The sequence below is a fragment of the Larimichthys crocea genome, chromosome X, assembly GCF_000972845.2.
Source record: "Larimichthys crocea isolate SSNF chromosome X, L_crocea_2.0, whole genome shotgun sequence".
In the NCBI taxonomy this organism is placed as follows: Eukaryota; Metazoa; Chordata; class Actinopteri; family Sciaenidae; genus Larimichthys; species Larimichthys crocea.
In genome coordinates this window covers 16785785-16804242 of record NC_040020.1, presented here as the reverse complement: position 1 = coordinate 16804242, position 18458 = coordinate 16785785, and the positions used below count along the sequence as shown (strand labels likewise).

General features: G+C 40.2%; 1 protein-coding gene across 1 annotated transcript; it reads left to right on the top strand.

Moving 5' to 3' along the window:
• Positions 1 to 12494, top strand: LOC104929171 (cysteine-rich secretory protein LCCL domain-containing 1). Its single transcript, XM_019268846.2, has 15 exons — positions 1 to 393; positions 1034 to 1344; positions 5969 to 6087; positions 6354 to 6486; positions 6677 to 6792; positions 7035 to 7135; positions 7295 to 7462; positions 7583 to 7643; positions 7799 to 7865; positions 8001 to 8131; positions 8341 to 8384; positions 8499 to 8571; positions 8957 to 9026; positions 10067 to 10200; positions 10408 to 12494. Exons 2-15 carry the CDS (start codon positions 1078 to 1080, stop codon positions 10457 to 10459), a joined length of 1536 nt encoding a protein of 511 aa, XP_019124391.1. The 5' UTR covers positions 1 to 393; positions 1034 to 1077; the 3' UTR covers positions 10460 to 12494.
• Positions 12495 to 18458: the final 5964 nt, after the last annotated feature.

Genomic DNA, 18458 nt, shown 5'->3' with positions numbered 1-18458 from the left:
CCTGCTGGCCTGTGTGTGTGTGTGTGTGTCTTGGGTTTGTTAGGTGGGGGTGCGGTGAAAAGGGGGAGCAAGAGGGTTTGAGGAGGCGTGGTCCTCTGCGCTGCGCGTCGCTAAGCGCAAATTTGGCATATAAACGCAAAAAGAGCAGCGGTCCAGTGCAGCCAGTAGCGCACTGTGCGACCTGAGGAATTCAACAGGTACCTATAGACATTTCTGAGCTCTCTTTCTTCCAGCGTGGATGTACAGTCTGAAGGAGAGCCGACTGCCTGCACCTTTGTGTGATGGAAGGGATTAAAGATTCCCTGGATTGGAAAATTGTTACTCTGCAATAATCTCAAGGCGTCCTGGCATCTGGAATATTGCAATTTCTAATCAATTTGGAGGAATTTAAAGGTAAACTGCTACTATAAATTGCTACCCAATGAAAATAGCTAGAATATTACGTAGAGGCTGCATGTGTCACTTTATAGCAACCATATCTCACGTTTTCATATTCCTTAGGCATCACTAGAATCAGTTTTACAATATTATCTATTAAGTCAATTGTAGACTTTATTGTATCTGGTTGTGTTAAAAGAAAAACAGTCCATGAAGAAAAATCCAACCCATGTTTTTATAACAGAAAATAAAATGCTGCCTCCCTGCAGTGCATGTCTGCACATAGAGTAAGCCTACAGTCACCCATGCATGTGCACTAAATCTCTGCCTCTGTAGCATAGTGTGTGAAAAGTCAGTTTACACTGGTCCTACTGTGTGTAGTGATGCAGTGACCTGCAGATGCACCCAGACTGCTGAAAGCTGTATGATCCTTACTGCTTGAAGTTTAGTCCTCCCATAATTACAGCATTATTAGACAGAGACAGAGGATATATTCAAGTTGTCTTTGGGTCGTAGGAGAGCTTGCTAAAAAGGGAGAGAATTAATATGTAGAGTCTATATACTTGGTCCAAATAATGACCTAATAATGAGGTGTGCTGCAATGTCACATATTAACAGCTGCACAGTCTGAATGAACATGCACTCTGTTTTGCAGACAACAAAAAGTATTCTTCGTTCAGCCGCAGTATCATCCCCGTCATGAAAAGCTCCTTTCCTTTCCCGGGCTGGGTCAGAGTGGCAAGCTTGTTTCTGTGTTTGACCCAGACTGTTCTGGCCATGGTCCTCACCAACTCCACACAACTCGAGTCCATTCTGGACAAGTACAGGGACAAGGATGAGGAGTGGTGGAGGGCCAGGTCGAGAGGGAAGAGGGCCATCAGTGAGGGAGACATGCACCTCATCCTGGACTTGCACAATAAGCTGCGGGGTCAGGTCCACCCTCCTGCCTCCAACATGGAGTACATGGTAAGTGCTGAAGACACGCTGAAATACATCTTATCATTCAAAAACTCAACCCTGCATAGCTTTAGGTTAACTAAGTCTCCAGGTGCGTGTCAGCTGGTCTAAGATGCTAACAAAGTTTAGGTAAAACCAATCACACTTTAGCAATCACAAGCAGACCTGGATTTCTAAACATAATGAAGTTTTGAGAAGTGATTCTCTGCATTTAAAAAGTGTTTAAAACTCTAGGATGCTCTGAAAGTCTAGGCTAACATTAAGAACTCTGTCCCGCTACTCTGTCCTTATTGTATTTGGGGAAGTTTACACCACAACATTACCTGATATGGCGTTACACTTGCTAAACACATCACTAAGTCAACATCCTAAACGCCCTTATCTCTTGTGACGTAATCAGTGAATACTTGCTTGTTGAAAATAGGAACAAGTATTAGAGCTTAGCGCCCACACATGGCTATGTTAGAACAATTTAACGCATCTTTTACAACACACATGTATCATATCTTTTTCTTTATTTGCATGTTTAATACATGAGTTAGACCATCACCGGCTAATGGTGCTCACATGTTGCTGTAGTCAGTCTTTTGACATGATATCAAATATGTAGTCATCTAGAAGCATATTTAAAAGCTTTTTGCAGCAATCTTGTTTTAAAATTGCTTTGAAAACATTTGAAAGTCAATGGTCCCAACCAATTCATGGAGCTAATGCTAGCTTCAGTCATTAGCTATGTGATGAAATCTGACAGGCACAGTCGACAATTTAGATGACCATACTAACGGTCATGGTGAAAGGTTACAAAGAATTTTGAAGTACAAATCTGCCACCGTTATCATTGTAAACTACATTCGTCCCATGCTAGACTTGAAACTTGGACAGGCATAGTAGCCAACAGTAACTAATACCTTCTTCAGACTGCCCATCCAAAAAATGTTTTTGGTATATCTAGATTGTATCCGGACTCTTTTTAAAAAGTCAATGAGAACAAGATCTGCAAGCCAAAGCCACCATCTGGCTAGTTCTAGCTCCTGCCTCCTGCTTGCCCGTCCTCGCTGACCCTGGCCCATATCCAGCTTTCACCCCCGCAGTGTTGTCCTCCTCTCTACCTCAACCATTCTGCCCTCCCTCCCCGCTTTCCTGCCTAGCGTCTCCTTACTCTTTCACTCCATTTCTCCTCTTGCTGACTCTCTTTCTCCCTGCCTTGCTCTTTTCCTTTCTTGATCTTACTGTAAGCTTCACAAGCTTTCCCCCAGGCTTTTCTTCACCCTTCTCCACTTTCACTCTGTGCCTTCGCCTCCTCTCTCCCCATCCATCGCAGCTCCCTCAAACTCTGGCCGAGGCCGATGTTATCTTTTGTTTGATCGTCCATGCATCTCATTTAGGGTGCCAGAGTGGTGAATCTATTTCAAACATGTTGAGCCTCGCTGTTTGAAGTGCGGGGCATGGTAGTGTAGATGTATGTTATGTACACTAATCCAGTGTTTCTTTAGCAAGGGATACTATTACTGATGATAATGATGTGGTAAGGCTGAGGACTGATGAGGGCCATGTATTTGTTTTTCAGATTGCAGGATTCGAAGGCCAAAGGAGCTGCACTTTCATTGCAGCTTTGACTTCTTAATTTCATACAAAAGCCATTCAGCAAATGCCTTTAAAGCAATATTGCGTCCGTTAATCTAAAGCACGTCACTTCTTGCCCAGCAGATTTTCCTGAGTAATAGAAACCTCTTAAAAGGTGTCCATAATCACAACCACTTTCTATACTGAAGGTTGAATTACAAGCATTTACGTAGAGCACTTTGCATACTTTATATTCCAAAAGCAAAGCGTGGCTTCTTGTTTTCTTCCTCACTATTTTTTTTTTTTTTTTTTTTTGCAAAGACCCACCTTGAGCATTCACCCTTAATCTACTGCTGTAAAACTGCACGTCTTGCACTTAGCTCTGTAGCAGAGGTGGTCCTGGCAGATGGTTGGAAACAACTTTTTGGGAACTTAATGCTCTTTGGAATGCAAAAGGAGATTGCTGTGACCTTTCTCCAAAGGCTGCTGGGCAGTCCATCTTCCTCACTGCTGGATAACTGAGGGCAAAGAATAACAAGAACATGGAGAGGATAATGAACTGGCAGAGATCATTAGCACTCGCTTTGGATTGTTTGCAGTGAAAGCTTTGTGCTGAACCCTGTGACGCACAGGCTGTGCAGGTGGGCACAGTAGTGACTTGTAAGTAGAGTCAAGGGTTCAGTATGCTTCTAACAAATGAAGTTCCATAAACGTAAAGGCAAAAGTCAAGCTGCCAAAAACTGCAGTTCATGGAACGGCCACTTGAGGGTGGCTACAGAACGAGTTTATCCCTCAGTGTCCAAATTTCACGAAGAAATTTACAAAGTTTCAAGCCTGGTTTTGGTCTCTATACCTAATTTCCCCATACATGATAAATGTATTGTGATTTTTTCATAGAACTCACCACTTTAAATTATATTAATAAATTAAATTAAGCCTGGCTGCTTTAATTGGCAGGTAGCTACCGTCAAATGTGGCTTGTATGAGCAACCAGGCTTCATTCAGCCTGCCTCAGCTTCACCTACACTCTATGTCTTTGCCCATTTTTGGATTAGTGGGGAGCCAGTGGAGGCAGGACTACCAAGATGGCACATTCAAAGGCAAAGTGAAAGCCTTCAAAGGTTGTACACCGGAAATGTGTCTCAAAGTAGGTGTGCGAACAAAAAATACAACTTGAGAGAGAATCTTAATTTCTGATTACTGTATCACAACTGTTTGAGTTTTTTCTAAGCTGCTACACCTGTTATTATTAAGGTTTGGGTTTGGCTAGGCAAATAAAACTACTTGGTTAGACTGTCATCTGCAAAATTGTCTTTGATTGATTTTTGGGACAAGACAGAGGATAAACTGCAGTGTCCAGTGTCAAAGTCACATCATTTTTATATTCAATGGTCCACCATCTCTAACATTAGCACTGCATGAAACAATACAGCCTCCTCATTAACTTTGATACCACTGTGTTGATGCCTCAGTACAAACTGCTGTGCAGTTTTTGATATCCAGTAAGCCCTCAAGTTCATGGATCCTTACTCAGATCTGCCTTCCTAGATCATATTTGAATGTGATGATGGTACCTGCATCAACACGCCTCTTGCACACCCAGTAAAGGTTTCATCATGCTTATGTCCTACAAATGTTCACACTGTCTTCCACACAACAGACAAATTCAATCAGTTCCTGTTGTGTTTTTTGAACAAACAGCCTTTCCTATCATTTTTATTCTCGGTGCATTCTCCATTTCATCTTTTCACTAAAGTTGAATAAAGATACATTAAAACGTGAAGCATTCCACCAAACAGCTACAATATAATTTAATGATCGTGGAAAATTGCAGGATCACATGGGAACCACACAGGAAGTTAGAGCAGAAACTCACCTCTGTATTTTGTATCGCAGCCACAGCTGGATTGTGGCCAAAGAAGTACAGAGTCAAAATATCACTTCTCCAATCAGGCCTGAACAGAAAGCGGCACCACAGTGAATGGGCAGCAGTGTGCGTGGTGCGTTAGCCTCACTGAACATATGGAATGCATTATGGTGGTCAATCAGAGCAGTTACAACTACAACTACATTTCAGCATTATCCTATTAGTTCTGACGTGTGATAGCCACAATTCAACCAAACAGCATGCCAACAGCGGAGCACACTGCGCCTATTCTTCTCCCTCCCCAACAAAGTCAATTAGTAATCAGTAAATCAACATTTGAATTGCTCAATCCTATAGCCATGGTCTGTTTTCCCGCTTTGTTCAAAACAAGAGGTGCATTATTGAGTTTAACTGTGTTGAGTTTTTACAGTAAAGATGTGCTCAAGCCTCCAAACAGGGGCCCTCTGTTTTGCTAGCTTTATATATATATATATATATTGGCAGATTTTTTCACTCTTTTATGAGACCAAAATTTACTGGAAACAAGCTATGAAACAACCACATTGAATAGTAGCACAAAGCTGCAAGTTGAAGTGGTGGTAGTGGTACCTGTCTGTTTCTCTTCTCTCTCATGTACGTGTCTGTGTGTAAGACAGTGGATGTGTGTGTGTTTTGTAAGAGAGGCCTAGTTTTGACCATACCATGTTAAATCTGTAAGAGTCATGTGTACACCTACTGTACTTTAAAGTAAAGAGCAGATTCATCTTTCAGGTTCACTTTGCCTCGAGGAATTTCTGGTAGTTTACGTTCCCCCAAAGAGGACGATGAGATATCTGAAAAATGTAATGAGTAGCAATTAAAGCCGCAACTACGGTAAGTGGCCACTTAAACCCACTTCAGTCACGAGGGTAATCCAGTGTGGAGTGGAGTTTCAGGTCTGCAAACATCTGTCACAGGCAAAGCTGCTCTGGACTAACCTGGAGTCCAAGAGTAAAATAATATGATTCAGCTGCCAGCGGAAAAAAAAAATTAACTACTTACCCTGCCTGACCTCCAGGGGTGACCTTTTAAGTTCTTCTATCCAGAGACAAACAACTTTTAAACCAAGAAACTATGTGTTTTCTCTCTCTCTCTCTCTCTCTCTCTCTCTCTCTCTCTCTCTCTCTCTCTGTGTGTGTGTGTGTGTGTGTGTGTGCTCCCCAGGTATGGGATTATGAGTTAGAGAGGAGTGCAGAGCACTGGGCCTATACCTGCCGATGGGAACATGGACCGAGCCACATGTTGACACAAATTGGCCAAAACCTCGGAGCACACTGGGGCAGGTGTGTATGTGCAATGAAGTGGAGAGGAGTGTGTCACTTACATTATGTTTTACACAATATTATGATGAGAGCAATCCTTTTCCCACATCCCATGTAATCCCAAACACATTTTAACCACAAACAAAGCACCAAAACTCAGTGGATGTGGATGTATCCTGTCCATGTCTGTCCGTGTTCTGTTGTTGCCTAGCTAGCCAGCTTCAACAAGGCAGTTCAGCTGCTCATATTCAAACGATATGACAGTAACATCTTTTCTATGACTTTAGGGACCGCCCCCCTACGTACCATGTCCAGGCTTGGTATGATGAGGTGAGGTACTACAGCTATCCTTACTCCCAGGAGTGTAACCCACACTGCCCATTCAGATGTTCAGGACCTGTCTGTACTCACTACACTCAGGTAAAACTACACTCTTACTGTAAAAAACAAACAAACATATTTTTCGTATTGAAAGTCCTAAAAATGAAAAGACTGAATATTCAAAATGTTTGAACTTAATATTTCAAATCTAATCCAAAACAAAGTTTAATGTTATTTATTATTGATATTACCACTGAATTACTTTGTGTGTGTGTGTTTCTATTTTCAGTTGGTGTGGGCGACGAGCAATCGTATCGGCTGCGCCATCAACGTGTGTTACAACATGAATGTGTGGGGAATGATCTGGGCTAAAGCGGTCTATCTGGTCTGCAACTACTCTCCACCGTACGTCTTTGCTTGTTTTATTATCATGTGGTACAATTCAAGAGCATTAATCATCATCATACATAAGACATGAACAGTATTTAGCTCCAACATATGCTACCAGAATTCTGTAGCTGCTGCTCATCTCTGCTGGAGGCTGATTCGAATAATTTTTATATATATATATATATATATATATAATATTTGTTTTTTTTGTTTTGTTCTTTTTTTCCTTAATACAAATGATAATGGGTTTTTTTCAGGGGCAACTGGTGGGGTCATGCTCCATACAAATATGGTGCTCCCTGCTCTGCCTGTCCAGCTAGCTATGGTGGAGGCTGCAGGGACAATCTCTGCTACAAAGGTGGGTTTGGGACAGAAAATTGTATGTGATATTCTACTATATCATTGTTTGTCCTAACCATCCTGTCATGTTTTTGTCATAAATATATGCCCATTACCATATTTGAGATATAAGGAACAAGAAAACAATACAATGACAATCTGGTATCCATGTCTTCAGATGGGGGTGTTGACAGGCGTCCAGCTCCAGAGCTTGAAGAAAGCAACTACATTGAACCTGAACCAGAACCGGTCAGGGACAGGGAGCCCCAACCAAGAGCCCAGGCACCAAGTCCCTCACCCAATGACAACCTGGAAAGAAACCAAGTTGTCAGCACAGAGCAGATGTGTAAGGACTGCTCACAATACTCCCTAACAGTATTCCATCTTTTCGAGTGGTGCAGTTTTGACTCCATACGTTATTGCTGTGATTAAAATGAGATTTTTGTTGTTGTTATTGTTATTTTAGGCCAACAGGTCGAATGTGAGACGAAGCTGAGAGATCAGTGCAAGGGAACGACCTGTAACAGGTAAATGCTGGATGGAGTACGGTAATAACAGATGAATATTTCTGCAAAATTGTGAACACATTTGATGTACAAAGATGGTGCTAGGGTAATATCAGCAAAATATTATGTGGTTTATGCACCAGTTTTGTTCATGTTAGTATTGTTCCTGTCCACAGATATGAGTGTCCACCTGGCTGCCTTCACAGGGCTGGAAAAGTAGTTGGGACTGGATATTATGACATGGTAAATGATCACCAACTAGAGTTTTATGTTCTTTATATTTTATGTTTTTTCTCTGTAATGAGCCCCTGCATTAATGACATATTGATAATCATTTAAACTATAACTTGCTATGCATTACCATTCATGTTTTTGCAGCAATCCAGTGTGTGTGGAGCTGGGTTACACTCTGGTGTTATTGACAACGACGGTGGATGGCTCGACGTGACCAGACTGGGCAGAAAACAACAATTCAACAAATCATACAAGAATGGGATTCAGTCAATTGGGTACGAATCAGTCTCTGAAATTAGTTTTGATCAAAAAGTCAAGCACAAGTTTGTACATGCATGAGGAATTAGCAGTTTTAAGTTGCTCTTAATGTTACGCACAGTTCCAAGTACAGTATGTAGTGTATATATAAAAAGGAATAATAACAATTTCTGTATAAAACATATAATATGTTGATATATTCATGCAGTTTTATTTAAATTCACAGGAAAAACAGGAGTGCCAATTCCTTCAAAGTAGAGACGGTGCCTGGTAAGGAGCGTGCAATAATTGTTTTTACATTGAGGATATAAATACAGAAACATGTTATCTGTGTACAGAAATACTGTAGGTAATTCTTCTCTTTGTGTCTTTTTTCTCTCTTAGTCAAGGCAGTAAGGTGTGATACCACCGTGGCACTTTTCTGCCCTTTCAAGAAACCTGTACGACACTGTCCAAGGTGACGTCCTGCTTTGTCCACTTTAATTGTTTCATAGATGGAGCTTTCACATAGACTGAAAGCAAAGCAGTGGGCTGAAGATAGCTATATGGCCCATGTGACCTTCCAAAGTCAAAGTCATGTAGCAATATAACCACAGTAAGCTAAGATAGCACTAGCTACCCTGCTAACCTTTCATCAATGAACAAGATTTAGCATTAAAATTTGACATGTATATTTGAAGTTATGTCGAGACAAAGATTACCTGCTTTGACATTCATAGTTTTCTTTTATTTAAAATCTAACAACAAATAATTTTAACCTAGGTAGCCTTAACATTCTGTGGTTCTACTGTATAAAATGATAATATCCTGTGACCTAAAGTGAGCTTTGGCCTGTTCTTCAGGTTGTACTGTCCCAGGAACTGTGTACATGACAGTCGAGCCCGAGTCATTGGGACGAAATACTACACAGATGTGAGTTCTTCAGTCATCGTCATAAAGTGACTATTACAGTCTTTCATTGACCTTTTTCACAGCAGACATTTTGATCATATCTCTGTTACTAGTAATGCTGGTGTAATAAACTTTAGACTTCTGAATCTTAAAATCTAAATGAAATCCTGCCATAATCAATGATATTAGTTACAGTTCCTGTTCCTGAGAAAACCTTTATTGGCCCACATAAACCTTTTTTTATGTGTGTGACATTCTGCTTAGCATAGCTATTACTGTAGCACAGGTGTAATTAACATGCATGTTGACCTGCATATATCTAAGTGTTTAGGTAAGCCATAGCACCATGCACAATATCTTTACACAGTAAAGCCTTAATTCAAGTTGTTAGCGACACTAGTGGTTTTTCCAGGGACACGTCTCAATGTCTGCTGAGATTTGACATTGCAGGAAAAGCATCGGTATAGCTACTAACAAATTACTTATGAAATTGCTATGGATGTTAATCTTCATTAAGATTATTATTCACATTTGTCTGTTTATGCTACAACCAATCAAAATGTCTACTGTGAAAATGTTTTGTCCTTATTACTGCATTCAACAAGTCTTTGCTCTGTTATACTTAAACACAGACTGTATAACAACCCCATACTCAAAAAAGGGCATCTTTTCCTAGGTTTATGTAACCACATATGGAGGAACTATTTAAATTTCATGATGATTTTAAAATACTGATAAATGTTAACAGCAGTCACAAACCCCACTGCATTTTACACAGGGCAGATTCTTCATAGGATTTAGATTCTTAACCCTTGCAATGTCCTCCCGGCACAAGAGGGTTAAAGGTTTTAGGGGTTTCTATTAACGGAATATGTTAGAGGTGGAAAATAAGAATAGTTGTTTTTGTTACCTAAAACAATCCAAAAGCTGTCCCTAGATAGGGACTTTCATGGTAATTTCTCCTAGAAAGAAGACCACTAGATGCGACTGAATCCTACACACTGTTCCTTTAAATTGGTACTTTTATGGAACGCTATGAAAAATGTTTCTTTTTCTTCCAGAAATCTAGTATCTGCCGAGCAGCCATTCACGCTGGAGTGATCCAGAATGAGTCTGGAGGGTACCTCGATGTGATGCCAGTGGACAAAAGGAACCAGTACAGTGGTAGTTACCAGAATGGCATCACCTCAGAGAGGTATGGTTACAAAACTATAAAGTAATGTATAGTGGCTATCCTGTATAATTACAGGAATGCCAGATATGAGAATGAACTATTACCTAAACAAATATACAGATTCTGAATTTATGTACATTTTATTTGATATCAAGTTAGTTACATTTGTCTGTAGCACTAACTAGTCAGTATTAAAATCTGTGTACTTTTTTGTTCTTCCTCTTCCAGCCTACTGAACCCAACAAGTGGAAAAGCCTTCAGAGTATTCGCAGTCATCTGAAAAACCACTCTCAAAGGACAGAGTACATGGCCACTTCACATCCAGCAAAACCCACTCATTATTGTCTTACAACCTGTAATTATGTTCATACCTACAGTAAATAATTCAGGCTCCGACACTAAAAGTGCAACAGGACTTTATTCAAGGCTTCCCCTCAAACTTTGGCCATGAGTGAATCAGTGTCCAATAATAGCATCAGCAAAGGATGTTTGGTGGATGATGATCTTGGATGTCTTTTGCCTTACGTCTTTTCTATATTTCTAGAGCTGACCGTAATAATCACATTGGGCTGCCGTGTATCTTTTTTGCTGACATGACATCATGACATCATGTTTTCTTAATACTTAAACTATATGCACCATGAGATTCAGCACCGCTCCAAATGCCCCCCACAATTTCAGACATTAAAGTTAAGATACAGTCATAAAAGCTCCTCACTTTGTGGGAACAAAGTTAGGTTAGCCAGAACATTTGTGCTGAAATGAATTGGCATTTGTTGCTCATTTCTATGTAGGACCAAACCAGACCAAAATGAATAAGCACAATTACAAACAACTAGATAATGTTTGATGAATAACTATTGGGCAGAATTAAATGGTTAGATAAGATAGCATACTAATAGTTGCAGCTTACTTCTATGATGAAACCCCACCAGGCATCTTTCTGTCATATTGCGCCCATGAAGCTGTTTTGGTCAGTTCTCCATGCGACTTCAAATCCCACCAGCAGTGTTTCAAAAGGTCCCATATGGACTAGCGATTAGGATTCCTGGTTTTCACCCAGGCGGCCCCGATATGGGAACAGTTCCATCTCAGTTGGTGGAACATGCTACTAGTTCCTACCAGAGAACCTACTACTACTCTTTAGAGAATCCCTCCTTTCCTAACACTACCAACAACTGGGCATGCTAAAGCTATCCCCCTCTACAACTGTCACTTGCCTGCAAAGTTTTAACTTGCTCTTTGTCATTTTACCCTGTTTTATGTGCTTCTGCTGAGTGTATATGCTACGTACTACAATCAGAAGTTTGCATAGGGTGTTTTATTTTGAAATCAACCAAATTCTCTATGCCCTCGCTGCTGATTGCAGCATATGTCAAAAATAAAATAACTGTGATTGTCAGCATAGCAGAGCAGAAAGCTGCTTCTGAAATGGACCACATCACTTTTGGTGGAAGTTCAAACAATGACTAGAACGGCCGTGATTAGCGCCGTCTATCGCGTTGCAGCTGGAATATGTCGTATACTTGCCTGGTGGATTTTAGCCAATACGTTCCTTCGACTCTGGCTCTTGTCTTTTTTAATTCTGGAAAGGCTAACCATCCCCCAAACAGTTTAAATGCACAGTACTTATTTTTCTCTAGCCCTGATGCTGATGTGCGATTGAACAGTCTCTGTTCAGGGGAAGGGCTTAACAAGTGTTAAATTCAGGGGGGAACTTTTGTGGTACGCCCACTCACTTGAGTGGTATGTGTGCTGGGAGTTATTTCTAACTTTGCATATTGAAAATAAAGTTAATTATGTCATGTTATGAAAAGCAATGCACACAACAAGGACTTCTTTTCATGTATTTACCTCCTATAAAGTAAGCTTTGGGCCTCCATATATTGTTTCATTTCATCGGTGGTAATATACAGTGTAGCAACAATGCAGGCAGTAAAATACAGATTGTATATTTTTGTACATATAATGATGTAAATATTACTGAGCAACATGCTATGAAATGCTTGCTACTGTTGACCTTTCGTTTTCATTCCTAACACCTTGCCAGCCTTACAAAGTCAAATACGTAATAAGCAATAGATTCTGAACCAGTGTCTGCATGCGAGACATATATTTGTCACTCTCAGCTTTTATTTTCATAAATTTCACCATAATTTGAGTATATTCCTATGTTTGTAAATATTGTGCATGTAACATATTGTTTTATTTCATGCTAATTTTCCCAGCTTTTGTTTATAGATTTATATAAATGGACCCTGGCTGGCCAGGAACGTGCATGGCAGAATTATAATTAAAATACTTGGGGATAAAAATGTTTTTTGTGTCATTTCTCATTAAACTATATTCTCCTGCTCAGGATTATAATCGCAGAATATATTAATCCTCAAGTCACAGACTCCTCCTGTATTACATTACACTTATTTTTCAGTTTTTGCAGACATATGGTTGAGTGGTCACTCTGTTTCAATATTGGTTCCTACAGCGTCCAGATAATCTGAAGAATCTGGGCTTTAACATTTGAACAACATCTCAAATTCAGCTGCGGGTCAAACCTTCAAGCAAATTTTCTTTCTAGAAAGCTGTGGGTGTTTCCAGGAACTGTGGGGAGCACAGAGGAAGAGAAAGCTGCTTGTTTCAGGTCCAGGGAGGAGATCTTATCTACCAGTTGGCTTCGCACGTTTCATATGAAGGACAGTTTACCAACTAAAGTAAACACATAAGCTATTCATGTTCAGTCCAATATAAGATTTCATTTTTTGTTAATGCTGTACCCAAATGTCTAAAATAATACCACTCAATTCAGGAGTGCTGATTTTGGAATAAAGATTTTGCATTCTAGGAATAAGAAAGTCTCATAAAACATCATAGGTCAAATCAATTTAGGAAAACTGACCTGCACTCAGTGTGAAAGGTTTCATTTTTTTTTTAACCTCATTCTGGATCAGTCAACAAATTATTTCAAGGCATGACCACATTTGTGCAGTTCCTGTAGTGTTTTTTTATTATTATTTTTATTATTTTTTATCACTTCTCATTTTTCAGTTTAGTCTCAGTGAAGAAAGTGAACTGATGTCAAAGTGCTCTGGACTACTGGCTGTGCCAGAGCCCCGGACAGAGACCAACTTTGTGTTTTGTTGATCTCAGTCTCTCAACTTCCCGGGATGCATTTCCGTTCCTTCATCTGGACAGAGCACAGATCTGGTCAGGGTCCAGCTAAAAAGTCCCCGTCTGTTACTCCTTCAAACACATTAAGAAACACACACACACACACACACACACACACACACACACACACACACACAGAGGAGTGTACATTAGGTACACAAGCATCTAAAGCAGACACACATTTGTTTTAATCAAGTAGATCAGGTATGACATATTCTGAAAAGATAATTCAAATCAAACACTGTCATGACTAAAAGATACAAACATCTTCTTAAACAGCATTTAGACCACACAACACTAAAATACAACTGAAAAGTCGGGTATTGGTCAATAAAGCCTAAACTTGCCAGTTTAACCATCACAAGATAACTGATATGGTTCTGAAGAAGACATGCTTCTTTTCCCTGAATGCGTATCATATGAATAAACTATGAACCAAGATTAAATATGCTAACTGGGTTTGGGCCAGGTCTCCTGGAGAAAAAGGCAAGCACCACAGTGCTGTCAAAATTCACAGGACCCTGTTGCAGAGGCGGCCATTGGCACACAATTCCTGTGAACTGTTCTGGTCTGTTAGCCAGCCTGTCAGTCAGAAAACAGTCAGCCATCATTGCCAGACAATTAGAGGCTTATCCAAGCATTCAGAGCAGGGCAGGCGCAGCTTTACCAGCACCAAATTCAGTTTGTACGTCATACTGTAACTCTACCAGTCACACAGGCAGCTACTTTGGTCAGACAAATAGCCACCCACTTAGAAAAGCAGTCCATTACAGACAGGCTTTTCAGTCAGTCAACCAGGCTGTCAATCAGGAAAAAGTTTTACAGCGGTTCTCAGGAAATAAATATATTTGTTTTCTTGGTACGAGGAGGCAGTTAGGTTAGCTTAGCATATATCCTTAAAATGGGCAAACAGCTTACCCAGCACACACTATAGATCACATTGTTTTACTTCCGATCAGTCTCATTAAAAGAGGCCAAATAACATACAGGCACTTCTAAACACCATTACTTGACAGGTGCAGTGTTTAGCAACTGTTATTTTTGGATCTATAAAATGCAATGTATCACACTGAGGGATTGTTGGCAGTAAGTAGCGTACATGCTATGCCGACTTTTCCTGTTCCACTGTGGGAATCTTTCAGGCACTATGTAGTGCCTAAATGTTTCAAATTTCAATACTCAGCAAACAGGGAGTGCTTTTGAGCACTGCCGCTGTTCAAAAATGAGCCAGATATAAGCATACAAAGATACAATAAATCATCTAAATTGTGGAAATTCATTCATTGACTGACCCCACATTACTTTGGCATGCAGGTCATTTGCCCTGGTTTTGAGATTTCTGCTTTCAACCAAATACAATGGCAAATAAGATGCTGTATCTGATCGCTAAAAAAAGGATAAATGGAGCTGAAGTAAATGTTTGTAGTGCTCGCACAGCAAGAAAAAGTGAATGAACCCAACTGCAACATTTATTTCTTCCACTTAGAGTTTATATACAACACTGAAACCCAAACTACCTGCATGGCATGCTCCTGCTACAGACATTGCTTTTTTGTGTCATTTAAGTGAAATGGCTGTTTAATTGACACATCACAAGAAGGCAATTGCGTCGTGGACAATATAACTGTAACTTTGAGCATGAAAGTTCATTCTTGACCTCCGGAAAGGTAATTCCAGAGGTCAAGATAAGCCTGTGAATATCTGAGAAATCACAAGGGAAATCACAAGCTACACTTCTCACTAAGCCACTGCATACATTGAATGCTTCTTTAAATCTATGTCAGGGCCAAAACCTTCAAAATGTTCACTCTCAAACCAAACTGAACTGAGTCACCCTACTTCGGGTCTATATTTTACACTTATAGTCATAACTGTCATCTCATGATTCTTTAAATAATGCTAGTTACAGGCCTTGAACACTTAATCCATAACATTTAGCTGTAAGAAAAAGAGTCTTTTCATAGTAAATGAATAAATAGTCATGGCTGGTGTTTGTGTAGGTCTAACAACACACTCCTGAGTTGCCAGATTTAGCAAAAAACCTTTTTGATTGTGTATGTTGGTCAGTAAAATACAGAAATGTCAAATGGACGTAGCAATTATGAGGCTTTTTGAGATATGTTTGAAATTTGGACACAGCTGGCTGTGCCTGAAACACACCGGTGTGCGTGCGTATATGTGTGTGTATGTTTATGTATGGACGAATGTGTAGTTCTGCATGTGTCCGGCATGTGTAGAAGTGAGACACTTTCTAAATATGACTCGTGCAATCACTCTCATGCTTTATAGCCGGCTCCTCAAGCGGTTAACTCCTGGGTGGACACACACCGTGCATGTGGGCTAACAATCACTGCGACCAGGATGAGAAGTAATGTGTGTGTGTGTGTGTGTGTGTGTGTGTGTGTCTGTGTGTGTGTGTGTGTGTGTGCTGGTGTTTAAGTGTGTGGTTGCACTTCCTTCTCTCAGCCCTCCACCACTCATAGATTTAGACGTTGTTATTATTTTAACATAGTTAGCAGCTGTGTTTTGGGGGCGAAACACGGTAATTATCTCCCCATTGCTGGGTTTTCTGTTGGTTGAGGTGTATTTATAACTGTGGACAGTTTCACTCTATTTTCTCATGACACAACACAGATCTGGAAGCTTCTCAAAGGCACAGACTCATATTTGGATAGTCTTTGTGTCAGCACATTTGCCCTGATAGAATCATTTGGCAACTCCATCAACACGTTAACATATTGTATAAATGTACTACATTCTAAGTTTTTTCTCCTATTGTCATTTAGAAATAACCAGAAGACGTCTTTTCAGCTAAAGAAACTGAATTCATATTAGTATCTTACCCGGTTTAAAGCAACATTGTGTAACCTTTCTATCATAAAATAACTGATTTTGAACCATTTTGAAGATACACTGTTCAAGTGAATGGTGTGTTTGTCATTACCATTCGCCTGTACACCTGTTTGTGCTCTGAGTACAATCACCCACGAGAAGTACGTAACACTTTAAGACACACAAGTCACACACCACCAACTATTTCACTGATTTTGATGAAACTCTATGTTCTATGAAGAAAATGTTTTCTGGTTTCCAACCCTGTGGCAATTCACTGCAACAAAAACACATCAGGTTCACTAAGTTATCTCCCCTATCTCAGAAATTTTAATTCCTGACTTTTTGACCTCTTCCTGCAGCGGCCTGAATTCTTACCAGAACCAAAATGTTTGAACACACAGAACACATTTCTTCTTATTACTTACAAAGCCTTTAATGGATTAGCACCTCCTTGGGCTGGGATGCAAGATCCCACTTTTCCAAAAGATGTGTAAGGAATTTACTGATGACAGTGCGTTTTCGTACTGTGTCCGACTTTACTCTGTCAGCGAGGCAACATATGACCTGTTATACAGGAGTCCTAATTTACAGTTTGTATGAATGTTTCTGTATTATTTTTTAATACAGTTAGATTTTCTGTTTTAATTTTTGCACCTACAGGTTATACTTGAAACAGGGTCACTGCTAATGCTCTTCCCACTCACAGTCAGTCAATTGTGCTGTTTCTAAACTCCCTTAATAAACATTCCTATTGGACTGCACACAGTAACCACTCAGAGTCAATGCAGGTAATCAGTACATCTTAAACCTTGCCTTCTGATTGGCACAATCAGCGTCCTGCTTAAGCTACAAATGCCTGGCTTCTTCTTTGGCCCCATAGAAATACCTGGAACTGACATAAAGAAGATCACTGACATGATTTCACCCTTTGCAGATTGTATTAAGCAGCAAACAAAAACTTTTGCAGCTTTATGCCATTTTGAGGATGGTGATTTTTGGCCTCATCAGGGCTCCACACCTCCTACCCACCAAACACACACACACACACTGATTCCGTACTCAAATTATGGTCTTGGCAGCTCTCCCTGTCCTCCTGTTTTGTTGGTAGCCCACATGCAGACCTCCAGTGCCAGCAGAGTGTGGCAGAGGGTCACTGTTTCCCACAGTCCCACAAGATTCACAGACTTTCTTCTTACCCCCTGATCCCCACCACCATAGAATCCCCCCAAAATTTTTCCGCTTGTACCAAAAATAGTTGTCTGACTGCTTTGCCTGGTGCCCTCCTGTCGCTTACGGCAGGCTGAGTACACATACTGGCAACAAGACTATTTTCATCTTAATAGTTATGAAATTCATTAATTTGTTGTTTTTTCACTATGACGAAAGAACATCCAGTTTGTGTGAGACTGTGTGTGTATGGGTTTGACAGAGTGGGAGATAAAATAAATGAAAATACTACTGGGTGTTCTGGGTATTGCTGTATGTAGAGTGGGCATGTCCCTGAAAAAAGATGAGGGATGGGGACAAAGTAGCCACTGTATATGATCATCAATGCGACTATACAGTATACTACTTGGCCGAAATACCCAATTTCTTATTTAATGAAAGGCTAAAATTGTAAAATAATATGGTTTAAGGATTATATGCCCACACTGGTGTGTTTACAGCACTGTTCACAAATACACACTTAAAAATGCTCTCACAGAAAGCTTCAAAAAGGAACCCCGCTGTTCTGTTCGCCAAGAATATTTTGCCACAAAAAGGTTTAATATATAATATTTGTGGAGAAAACAGAACATTTTATGTTTAAGGACTTTACAGACTGGTGGAGAGCCACAGGGCTGTACCTGATCAGTCTGAAAACTACCATTTTCAGCTAACTCTGGTTGCTTAGACAAAAATACTGGATACTACATATTAGCGCAACATGTGTAACTTTCCTCAAAGTATCTAATAACCTACAACTCCATCTGGTGGTGTAGTTGCTGGTTGCAACCCCTTGCATCACCCTCTCCTTCCTGGCATGAAGGAGAAACTGGGGGGCCATGAAATGTGTGAAAAATGTCAACATCACTATTCAGAGCCAGTGTTGACTTTCTCACTTCTGGGCTGCTGTAAAAACAATTCCATTTTACTTAGGGAGATCATAACAAAGTTATCTCATGACCCTTTCCATATAAAGAAAGTTGACTCAATAATTCCCACAATGTAGCCACAAGGGGGCACAAGCCAGTGTCTTATTGTGCCGGTCCCAAGCCCAGATAAATACAGAGGGT